General features: G+C 43.5%; 2 protein-coding genes across 2 annotated transcripts in view; one reads left to right on the top strand and one right to left on the bottom strand.

Moving 5' to 3' along the window:
- The window catches only part of T265_03672 (hypothetical protein), a gene marked incomplete at both ends in the record, with an annotated part of 7588 nt that extends 7173 nt beyond the window's left edge, over window positions 1-415 (bottom strand). The window contains 2 exons of the mRNA XM_009168214.1: window positions 3-123; window positions 179-415. Of these exons, the coding sequence (XP_009166478.1) occupies window positions 3-123; window positions 179-415 (358 nt within the window). The remainder of the gene's footprint in view (window positions 1-2; window positions 124-178) is intronic.
- The window catches only part of T265_03671 (hypothetical protein), a gene marked incomplete at both ends in the record, with an annotated part of 55060 nt that overhangs the window by 9033 nt on the left and 33707 nt on the right, over window positions 1-12320 (top strand). The gene's annotated exons all lie outside the window — the stretch shown is intronic.

The following is a 12320-nucleotide window of genomic DNA, read 5'->3' as shown; positions in this document are numbered from 1 at the left end:
ACTGAAACATGAGGCGGCCTGTGTACAGCACATCCAGTTGAAAAGCATCATACAGTGAGGTTCACTTGAGTCTCCCATGAAAAGCAGCTTTAGTTGCAAGTGAGTGTATTTGCCGCAACTAGTCTAATTTGGGTTCAAGTAGAACATAAGTTTGGCGGAATCTCGGATCTGCACCCACTTGATGAGCCTCAAGAAGGCCGAAACCAGTCGTGGGCTCTCGAACAGTTTTCAGCAACCTTGTGAGTAGTGTGATACGTCTATACATGTGTCGCGATATCTCAAAAATCTGACCAACTGATACATGAGGTGGCCTGGTACAGCACATTCGGCTACTTACAAAGATAGTAAACGAGAGCTTCATCTGGGTTCCAGGTGGATCTCCCACAAAACCAAATTTGTTTGCAAATGAGTGCATTTCGCTGAAAAGGCCGTAGTACCTAGAACAGCTTTGATGGCATCTGTCATTGGCACCAACCTGGGATGAACCGGTCCCAGAATACTTCACCTGTGCTTGTTTTATTTAATGCACAAAAATCTCANTCATGAACGAGAGATTCAGCTGGGTTCTACGGAGTCTCCCACAAGGCCAAATTTGTTCGAAAATGAGTGTATTTCTCTAATTTCGTGGAATTTGAGGTCACGTCGAATATAAAATTTGACGGGAAGCCCGGGGGCTACGCCTACCTGGTGAGCCCCTAAAAGAGCGAATTCGGCCGTGGGCTGTCGAATAGTTTTAATTAAACTTTTGAGTAGTGTAGTACGTCTATACAAATATCACGGTATCTCGAAAATCTGACCAACTGATACATGAGGTGGCCTGGTACAGCACATTCGGCTACTATGAAAGATAATAAACGAGAGCTTCATCTGGGTTCCAGGTGGATCTCCCGCAAAACCAAGTTTGTTTGCAAATGAGTGCATTTCGCTGAAAAGTCCGTAGTACCCAGAACAGCTTTGATGGCATCTGGCATTGGCACCAACCTGGAATGAACCGGTCCCAGAATATTTCACCTGTGCTTGTTTTATTTAATGCACAAAAATCTCAGTGGTTCCCATTCTGCGGCTCAATATACGGATGTATCACCTGCCCAGGATTTCAGCAAATGATTTGTTCTTGTGCAAAACTAATTTCACGACTTTCATTCTGGTGGAAATTGAACCAAATTAGTAAACAACAAGTCGAATAGAAATACGAATAATATTCGCTTGGATTCTACAGGGGATTCGGCGAAAACGGACCATTTAGAGGGTCTCGAACCTGCGACCTCCAGCATTTAACCGTTCGGCAAAAGGCNACTCTTTCGAGAAGAACCCACGTCGAATTCGGTCGAGATACAAGAATTACTGTCTAAAGCAAAACAGCCAATAAAAAACCATCGATAGCTTCACAAGCAATCGAATGCGCTCATAAAACGTTGTCAGGATTGATATTTTGACTGTCGTAAAGTCCACTATAAATAACTGAACATTCCTAACTGACAGAATAGTTGTTGTAAGTCAGAAACTGTGGTGTTTTGAAAGATGTACGGTGCATAAAAACATTTATTTTTTGAGGCTTTAGAAGGAATTTAAATCGCCATATAAGCTCTGGTCTATTTAATCAATCCCTCATTCACGCACCATTTTAATCTAAACTGACTTCTCGTGTATTGAAAAGGCAAAATCATCACCAAAGGCGCTAAACGTTTAAAAACAATAGTTGTCAAGCTAATATTTTCGAATTTCTTACGGTTTGCGATATAAAGATCGATAAACTGAGCAAAGCAAGAAGAGGAGATGATGTCGATATCTTTTCATTATTATGATCACATTTTTTAACTTGATCAAAACTTGGCCGATTATCGAACAACAATGGAAGAGTTAGTGATAGAGGACAGAAAGTCAAACGGGTACAAGGTGGTCGTCAACTTCATTCAGTCATCCAAATCTTGGTATTCAGGACAGTATTCGCTAGGTTTTCTTCATCGCCCATTAATTTATGGTTGCTGAGTAGAACCGATTTAGCAGCCTCCACGCGACAGGTGCGTCAGCGTCTTCTAGGAAGAAATGCGTATCGAAAGATTGTTGATCGCCTGCTTTCGGTAATGTGGTCACAGGGGATTCTGAACAAAAATGAGGAGAGAAGATGTTGCTGATGAACTTCATTTTTTGCACGCAAACGATTGTCGTTATCATTACGTCCAAACTGAGCAGGCCAGCAAGTCACGGCTGAGACGTTATGTTTGCGCGTGGAGTCCACTGGTATATAGGACAATTAGTTCAGTCTGCACTGTTGGTGTTCGATCGATAAAATGGATGTTTCATGGAACCCCAAATGTAGTGGTTTGACTTGAATACAAAACTACATACAAAGGTTGGGTATCATTTAGACCATACGGGTTCTTATGAAAGTCGATTAATGAACGCCACAAAGACGTGTTTGGGTGAGGAAGCCCTGGATCGGGAGCTGAGGGATGTGCCGACTAGATAAAAATGTTGCCGTGATCTCGATTACGGTAGTTGAGTTTGGTGTTCAATTTTTATCAGAAGCAGCTGATTCCCCCTTGGAATGTGTCGAGAGTATGCTCTAAGGAAGCGTCTTGGTCGGTCTGCTTAGGATTTCGCATGTCAGATGATGCGGCATCACCAGGAGGATGACGTCCATGAGTGGGACACACCGGGCGTCACATGTGAGCGTCAATGTGCCATGGATCGTTTCTTTGAATGTAAGGTTGACATGACTATCCCTCGGGATCTGCAGACGGATAGATCGTTGAAAGGAACAGGATACAATTAGGAATTGTTGTAAATATGAGCGTCAGACTGTTTCTACTCGTCCCCCCGTTCTACGCAGTCATCAGTGCGACCCGGCTGATGACAGTACGTGGTGCGTCTATGTGGCACCAACTCTTTGCTATAAGTATTTGCACATTCCACGCCTTCAGGTGGGCTGACATAGTTCCGGTGCGCTAACGCCTAGAGAGAATGGCATTTTACTGAAAACTCACAGATCAAGACTGCCTCAGGATGATTTGATTGTGGGGCAAATTTAGGGTTTTGTCTTGGCCATCTCCCAATCTCCATCATGAGGATCAGGAGATACTGTGTGAACTGTGCCCATCATCCAACCTGGTCTGAGAGTAGATGAATTCACATGAGCGATTTTCAGCATAGTTCAGTGGGTCATGAATGCACGGAAACCCATAAACCACAGTAGGGTCCATCCTATTTGCATCCAGAGAACACATGAATTCACATGATCGGTTTTCAGCATAGTTCACTGGGTCACGAATGCACGGAAATCCATAAACCACAGTAGGGTTCATCCTATTTGCATCCAGAGAAGTATTGCACAATGCACAATGAAAGGTGTCAAAACCAGCCCTCTGTGTTGATAAATGCGCCTGAATCCCGACTCGTTGTGGAGCGGAGTGCATGCTGCGTACTGAACATTCATTAGCATGGTGAAGTTTGAAGAGTCGCCCCGATACGCGGACCGATGAATGATCACCCGTGATTTGCGGAACTTTTGTGTGCCAGGTCGCCCGTTGACAAAACTAATCGACCTAACAACCAGACAGACAACTGAGCGTAAACAAACCACGCCTCGCCATCAGATGTCGACTGTAATCTTGGAGAATGAACGATAATTCGAGGACATGTGACTGCCTCAAATGTTCGAATCGAATCGACATTCACAAAGCTATTTTCGTCTAATTGACAAGTGAGGGAAACAGACTTCCAAATTTAACCGGCTAGGTAGAAAAGGTGGGCGAAATGTATACAACGTCGAACAATGCAGCTGTGTTCGTTATAGACACGCGATATTCAAATGCGCCTGTTGCCGGAGTTCGCAAGCCTGATTTGATGCGGCACGAGTGTAGCAGAGTGGCGCAGTGGAAGCGTGCTGGGCCCATAACCCAGAGGTCCGTGGATCGAAACCACGCTCTGCTAAATCTATTTTGACACGTCTGCCGAAATTGCAGACCATGCTTGAGTACACACCAAGTAGTTTCAATTATTTCTGATATTATAAAGTCGAAAACTGTACACTGTTTCGGCAAATTTTTTTCAGTATACCATGTAAAGCAAAAGTGAACTATGATGCACCATTGCGCCCTACGTGTAACTTAAGTTGGAACAGTACCTCGACAAATATACTCTTTTAATTGTAAATTTGTTTTTCTCGGGAGACCAACCTGAATCGCAGCTGGATTTCTCGTTTCATGATGTTCTTGAACTGAATTTGCTTCACGAGGCCGCCCCATGTGTCACTCGATGGAGAACATTTTAATCGCCAGTTTCAGTGGAGATTCGCCTTAATCTCCCGTTAAAACAAATTGGTTTGAAAACATCATGAACGAGAGATTCAGCTGGGTTCTACGGAGTCTCCCACAAGGCCAAATTTGTTCGAAAATGAGTGTATTTCTCTAATTTCGTGGAATTTGAGGTCACGTCGAATAATTCACGTAGAATATAAAACTTGACGGGAAACTCGGAGGCTGCGTCTACCTGATGAGCCCCTAGAAGTGCGAATCCGGCCGTGGGCTGTCGAACAGTTTTCAGAAACCTTGTGAGTAGTGTACTACGTCTATACATGTATCGCGATACCTCGAAAATCCGACCAACTGAAACATGAGGCGGCCTGTGTACAGCACATCCAGTTGAAAAGCATCATACAGTGAGGTTCACTTGAGTCTCCCATGAAAAGCAGCTTTAGTTGCAAGTGAGTGTATTTGCCGCAACTAGTCTAATTTGGGTTCAAGTAGAACATAAGTTTGGCGGAATCTCGGATCTGCACCCACTTGATGAGCCTCAAGAAGGCCGAAACCAGTCGTGGGCTCTCGAACAGTTTTCAGCAACCTTGTGAGTAGTGTGATACGTCTATACATGTGTCGCGATATCTCAAAAATCTGACCAACTGATACATGAGGTGGCCTGGTACAGCACATTCGGCTACTTACAAAGATAGTAAACGAGAGCTTCATCTGGGTTCCAGGTGGATCTCCCACAAAACCAAATTTGTTTGCAAATGAGTGCATTTCGCTGAAAAGGCCGTAGTACCTAGAACAGCTTTGATGGCATCTGTCATTGGCACCAACCTGGGATGAACCGGTCCCAGAATACTTCACCTGTGCTTGTTTTATTTAATGCACAAAAATCTCAGTGGTTCCCATTCTGCGGCACAATATACGGATGTATCACCTGCCCAGGATATCAGCAGATGATTTGTTCTTGTGCAAAACTAAATTCACGACTTTCATTCTGGTAGAAATTGAACCAAATTAATAAACAAGTTGAATAGAAATACAAATAATATTCGCTTGCCTTCTACAAAGGATTCGGCAAAAACGGACCATTTAGAGGGTCTTAAACCTGCGACCTCCAGCATTTAACCGTTCGGCAAAAAGCGGTTAGCCAATGGTGTGATTAACCCGAAAATAGAAAGGATGTAGCACTACCCATCCTTTAATCATGGAGTCCACGTCACCTTGTCATGTATTGGCTGTCTTCCAATGACAACGTCTTATAAGGGAGTTTTACTCACTGCACGAATTTTATAACTGTTTTTTATTTAGACTGAGTCCTATCAGTGGTGTCAACCTGTGTTTAAAAGCCGAGAAGCACTGTACATCAGCAGTGCCCACCTCACAAAACTCTAGAACGCGCGACTTCCCAGCTGGTATTTTGTACACAAGAGCCCGAGTGGCGCTGTGATTAATCCGCATATAAGTCGTACTTTCCTTTATTTTTCCATTGGGTTCTGATTACGTTCCATATGTGGCCATTTCAAAAACGAGTTTCCAGGTACCACCAAGTCGATTCTGTTTGTGTACAGAATTCATCTGCCACTCCTATAAGCTCCCAATTGGTTTTTATTAAATCTGACTGCCGTCCCCGCTCCAGTACCGAGTGACAGAGCACACAATAGTTTTATTGCAATAAGCGAATGCTTGAGAGTGCGAAATTTACAATGGCCTCAAGTTATTTGAAGGGCACTTTTTGACATTGGTCCAGGCTGTCTGTTAGACGTTTAGTGAACATCGATCCCCATCGACCGGGCTTCTATGGAACGCCTGAACACTTATCACAGTCGGTCGTGCTTTTGTGACGTGCCTGAACACTCATCGGCTTTTGCTGAATTGGTTGAGTGATTGACTGGTCTGGATGCTTGCTATTGGAGTTTTAGGGTGCCTAGTATTCTATGGTTGTTTTCAGGAAGCTAACTTTCCTGACAGTTCCCATATAAAAGTTCGTATTCTGTTTCTAAAAACGCATCTGCACGCACATTCTTCTATTCGCTTGTTACAACTAAACGGAAAAACTTATTTTTCAGCAATAAACAGGGTGTAGTTCGCTGCATCCCTGTGCTCACAAATAGCCCATTACCTCAATACATCAATGATTATTGGTTTTCTAGTGCTAATACGACGCCACGTGCGTAATTCCTGAAAGCCTGTACAGCCCTAGAGGTTATCTGCTGTAATTAGTTCTACTGGCTATCCTCTCCGACGTGAGGAGTTCCTGTGAAGGTTAATCTGTTGGCCCCCAATTGGAGCTCGTTCCTCCAGAAAAAGCAAAATGTTTTCCGGCTGCAGGACGATCCTTCATCGGAGAATCGAAGCCATGTGTTATTCATAACCAGTAAAACATATGAACTTAACTTTTGGGAATTCAACACTTTTGCGCAACGGAAATCCTCAAAATCGACTTTGTCTCCCCTTTCTTACACTTTATTGAGTCCAGCGCAAAATGTTTTCGCGTAAAACCATAGTGAAGTTAAAATGTCTTCTATACTGATTACCGATTTCTGATTTCCACCAAACCAGTGACTGGTTGCAGAGCTTGGGCACATTGACCGATGCAATAGGAAAGCTCCCGAAGCAAACGAACCATGAAGGGGCTTTCGAACGATACAGGAAAGGGTTCAGTTGCTTCCAGTTTGGCAGAAATGCAGCCCATGGATTTCCTATTTTCTTACTGGTTAGGCGATCACCTGATCTTAGGGTGTGGACTCTAAAAATCCTTCACTGGTTCTGGAAAGCCGGGATTTCGCCTTATGAGGCATATTTTCTTGCCTGGTCAAAAGATATTTTCGATCGAGTGAACTTATTTGCTATCTGTCTGACGCATGATTAACCTGTCATGAAATTCGTGCACTGTTTATGAGGTTTCATCCGTATTCTGGACAGATGGATAGATTTCATTTCATTGGTGGCTGTTGATGTGGAGACGTCGAATCATAATCCAGACTGAAGGTTAAGTAGTTTCTTATCGATAGAAGCTCTTTTCAATAGCTACGAATAGCTGATGGCGAGCTTGTTTCATTAGAAACGAAATCCAAAGACACTCTGTTTTTTAAAAGACGACCTGCGTGAAATGATTATGGTTCATACTTGCTAACTGATGACTGAGATGTCTCTGTGTTGAAAGGTCAAGTCTGCTGACCGAATGGTCCGTGGTTCGAACCCAACCTCGACATCTCGACTGCTGCTCTCCAGTCTTGAGCAGCCTGACAGTACCTCATGCTCCCTTCAGGTGGCCTGGCAGCTATGCATCGGAAAGGTGCTTCAGCCGAAGAACGAGGAGGGAAAATTGATGAGAGTGACTCAAAATTACGCGGAGCCACTAAATCATCCAACTTCTGTTAAGGACACAGTCAGTGATTTACAGAACTTTTGGAGCATAGTGTTCTGAATGTGTCACTGAAACCTGTCTTGACGAACACTGTCCCCAGGTCGTCATGCAACGTTGCGTCTCTGAAGGCTTTGATACTCGAAAACCAGTCTCCGGCTAAATTATTGGCCAATGATCACGTGGCTTTTGAACGGTCCAACAAGCTTAGAAATCAACCGCAGACCAACACTGTCCGCTCGATGAAACTAGTGACGAAAGGTTTCCAACCTAAGTCCCAGTCTCGGCGAGCAGATCAACGCCTACCTGAGTGACCACCAGTAGACACAAGCGATCTGTCCATATTTTTATCTTTTGTCTCACCGAGTTCTGATAGTAATTGTAATATGAATACCAAGTATTGTTATACCTTTCGCACCAAATGGCTATGCATGCACCTGTAGTCCTGCCGTGGAACGTACAGCTCAGGAATCAAGTAGCGTCCAAGCAGGGTTACAGTCTGCCCTCAATGAAGCGTAGAAATTGACTTCACTCTGAATGTTTGTGCGGAAATAGCACTTCTTCTACCAAGGCAGGAGACCCTGTAGCCCGGCCGTGGAACGTACATCTCAGGAATCAAGCAGTGTCCAAGCAGGGTTACAGTCTGCCCCTAAAGAAGCGTAGAAATTGATTTCACTCTGAATGTTTGTGAGGAAATAGCACTTCTTCTACCAAGACAGGAGATTACCGTCTACTGAGATAAGTTGTGAGTAGTATTGTTCACGTGCAGTTTAAAATAAACCCTTTCTTTGTGCATTTTCTTTATTAAGTTCCCCGAAAAGGCAATGTAACAAACAACATTTGTCTCCATTTGTATTCTGGAAAGTTGTCGAACCGGGACAAATTAAATCACACACACAAAAGTGCAAATTTAAGTTTCAGTATCCAACGAAACTAATTGGATAAAAGTTTGACAACCGTGCATAAACAGTTACAGCAACTAAAATGTTGAAGAATGTCCCAAACACGGATTTGTTGAAGACGATTCTTGAAAATTATCGGCAACCAGGCATTTCTGCAAACAACCGAGTCTGGTCCAGATCCTCGTGTAGTGAAGCTAACGAAAATGGTGAGATAGATCAAAAGCCCATTTTCACATGAAAAACAAAAGGCATTGTCCCATCGTACAACTGTTCCTATCTAAACACACTCTTCCGGGACAAAAGGGCCTTTCAAAAAACATTCCCGTGGCTTTTTGAGTAAAACGACAATAGTGGTGTCATTGTCACCATCACCGAATGACTTCCGCCTGGTGCAAACTTTATCAATATATGATTGCGTTTTAGAAGAACTGCTCGGTTGACACGGACAGTGAATCTGCTTGTGTGAATATGACTTCTAAAATCGAGAACAAATCTTCCCATAGAAAACTTTGTGACCGCGAAACTTTCACGTTAGTTGCTGGTGGACGATGAGGTGAGTCTCTTGTTCCGGTCGCTCCACGTTGAAATTCTGCTGCTGTCGTGTTAGACAACCCGAAAACGTTCTTAGTGTCAAACGTACAAATGACTGCTCGGTCCGCTTCTTCGTTGATGATATCGTTTATTCGATTAATTGTCTTTCCGTTGTCGGAAGGGTTTCTTTCTGATTACTACCGAACGTTCCTCCTCAACCCTGGTTTGGCCACCCTACCTCTTTCTCAAATCAGCCAAGGTATATCTTTTACATCGCTTTCATATAAACATGACTTTACAGGAATCCACAACCTTGTTGTCTATATTTCGTCAATGAAGACCGGGGGAATCGCTCGCTCTTTTTCGGCGGTTACTGATTGTACTACTTGAAGAGACCAGAGTAGAATGCCCTCTAAATTTCTGCATTTCTTTGGGCTACTTTGTCTCAATCGTAATGTAGAAACCCAAAATGCTCCAAGTAAAATGATCATTGTCATTTTACTGATTTTACGAGGTGTAAAAATATCGATCGAGGGTTCCGTTCTCTGGGTACACCAAACCTAGACGTAGTATACTACTCAAAAGGTTGCTGAAAATCCTTTAACAGCCAGCGACTGGTTTCACGCTTCTTGGGACTCATTCCGTAGGCGCAGTTCTCGGGTTTCCGTCAAAATTGTGTTATACCTGAACCCAAATTGCAGGAACTTAGCGAAATACACTCACTTTCAAACAAATTTAGTTTCGCGAGAGACTCACCTGGAACACAGCTAAGTCTGTCGTTTATACAAATAAGTGCATTTGGTCTCAAGCAGAACATAAGATTGACGGAAACTCGGGGGCTGCGCCTACCCGATGAATCTGAATAGGAAGGACGAAAGCAGTCGTGGGCTGCCGAAGAATTTTCAGAAACCTTATGAGTAGTGCATTACATCTTAACGTATATCGCGATATCTTGAGTATCGTACCAACTGAAACACGAGTTGGCCTAGTGCAGCACATCAAGTTTCTTAGAAATATGGTAAACGCTAGATTCAGCTGAGTTCTAGGTGAGTCCCTCGCAAAAACAAATGAGTGTATTTGGCTAAACCCCAACCTACATCGGAAAGATGATAATCACTGTACATTTTTTCTATTTTGGTTGGGACTCACGAGCAGTTTGTATCTGAGAAAACTGCGGAAAGATTCGAACTGGCAACACAGAGATTCGTAACATGGGCACTACAGAAAACGTCGTGCTGTACAATGGTCCTCCGCTTTTCGGTACAGACTGGCTTTACCCACGGAGCGAAATCTCGACCTGTTGAAGAATGCGAGTAGGTCAGGCAGACGAGTAATTCGCATGCCGAGCGAAACCTCCATCTGACTTGTCATTATTACACGGACTGCGAGTCAGCGGGTGATGACGTACAGTGGATTCTGTAATCGAATGACGTCTCAGTGCAAACCAGCCGCACTGCTGATCAGCCGTTTTTAGGCGAATGGCTCAGTTTTCAACTATTAACCTGGGAGCTGCAGATCCAAACGTGGATAGAGATTGTCAATATTTGTGATGTACTACTCATAAGGTTGCTGAAAATCCGTCAACAGCCCACGACCGGTTTCGCCCTTCTTGGGGCTTACCAGGTAGGCGCAGTCCCCGGGTTTCCGTCAACCATATGTTCCACTTGAAACCAAATTGCACGAAATTAGCGAATATACACTAATTTGCAAACTAATTTGGTTTTTCGAGAGACTCACCTGGAACCCAGCTGAACCTCTCGTTTGTGATGTTTTCAGGCAACTGTATAGAGGTTCGCGAAGTCCACGCTAATGATTCGCAGCTGCGCAGCGATTCTTAGATTTTCAGTGAAGATTGACTCCACTTGCAAAACGATTAGTTTGAACTTTAACTTTGTAACGTACGTTNTGAGTGATTGACTGGTCTGGATGCTTGCTATTGGAGTTTTAGGGTGCCTAGTATTCTATGGTTGTTTTCAGGAAGCTAACTTTCCTGACAGTTCCCATATAAAAGTTCGTATTCTTTTTCTAAAAACGCATCTGCACGCACATTCTTCTATTCGCTTGTTACAACTAAACGGAAAAACTTATTTTTCAGCAATAAACAGGGTGTAGTTCGCTGCATCCCTGTGCTCACAAATAGCCCATTACCTCAATACATCAATGATTATTGGTTTTCTAGTGCTAATACGACGCCACGTGCGTAATTCCTGAAAGCCTGTACAGCCCTAGAGGTTATCTGCTGTAATTAGTTCTACTGGCTATCCTCTCCGACGTGAGGAGTTCCTGTGAAGGTTAATCTGTTGGCCCCCAATTGGAGCTCGTTCCTCCAGAAAAAGCAAAATGTTTTCCGGCTGCAGGACGATCCTTCATCGGAGAATCGAAGCCATGTGTTATTCATAACCAGTAAAACATATGAACTTAACTTTTGGGAATTCAACACTTTTGCGCAACGGAAATCCTCAAAATCGACTTTGTCTCCCCTTTCTTACACTTTATTGAGTCCAGCGCAAAATGTTTTCGCGTAAAACCATAGTGAAGTTAAAATGTCTTCTATACTGATTACCGATTTCTGATTTCCACCAAACCAGTGACTGGTTGCAGAGCTTGGGCACATTGACCGATGCAACAGGAAAGCTCCCGAAGCAAACGAACCATGAAGGGGCTTTCGAACGATACAGGAAAGGGTTCAGTTGCTTCCAGTTCGGCAGAAATGCAGCCCATGGATTTCCTATTTTCTTACTGGTTAGGCGATCACCTGATCTTAGGGTGTGGACTCTAAAAATCCTTCACTTGTTCTGGAAAGCCGGGATTTCGCCTTATGAGGCATATTTTCTTGCCTGGTCAAAAGATATTTTCGATCGAGTGAACTTATTTGCTATCTGTCTGACGCATGATTAACCTGTCATGAAATTCGTGCACTGTTTATGAGGTTTCATCCGTATTCTGGACAGATGGATAGATTTCATTTCATTGGTGGCTGTTGATGTGGAGACGTCGAATCATAATCCAGACTGAAGGTTAAGTAGTTTCTTATCGATAGAAGCTCTTTTCAATAGCTACGAATAGCTGATGGCGAGCTTGTTTCATTAGAAACGAAATCCAAAGACACTCTGTTTTTTAAAAGACGATCCGCGTGAAATGATTATGGTTCACACTTGCTAATTGATGATTGAGATGTCTCGGTGGTTAAAGGTCAAGTCTGCTGACCGAATGGTCCATGGTTCGAACCCAACCTCGACATCTCGACTGCTGCTCTCCAGTCTTGGGCAGCCT

This window comes from Opisthorchis viverrini, assembly GCF_000715545.1.
Source record: "Opisthorchis viverrini unplaced genomic scaffold opera_v5_53, whole genome shotgun sequence".
Taxonomy (NCBI): domain Eukaryota; kingdom Metazoa; phylum Platyhelminthes; class Trematoda; order Opisthorchiida; family Opisthorchiidae; genus Opisthorchis; species Opisthorchis viverrini.
The sequence above is the reverse complement of the archived record's forward strand: the minus strand, read 5'-3'. Positions and strand labels throughout refer to the sequence as shown.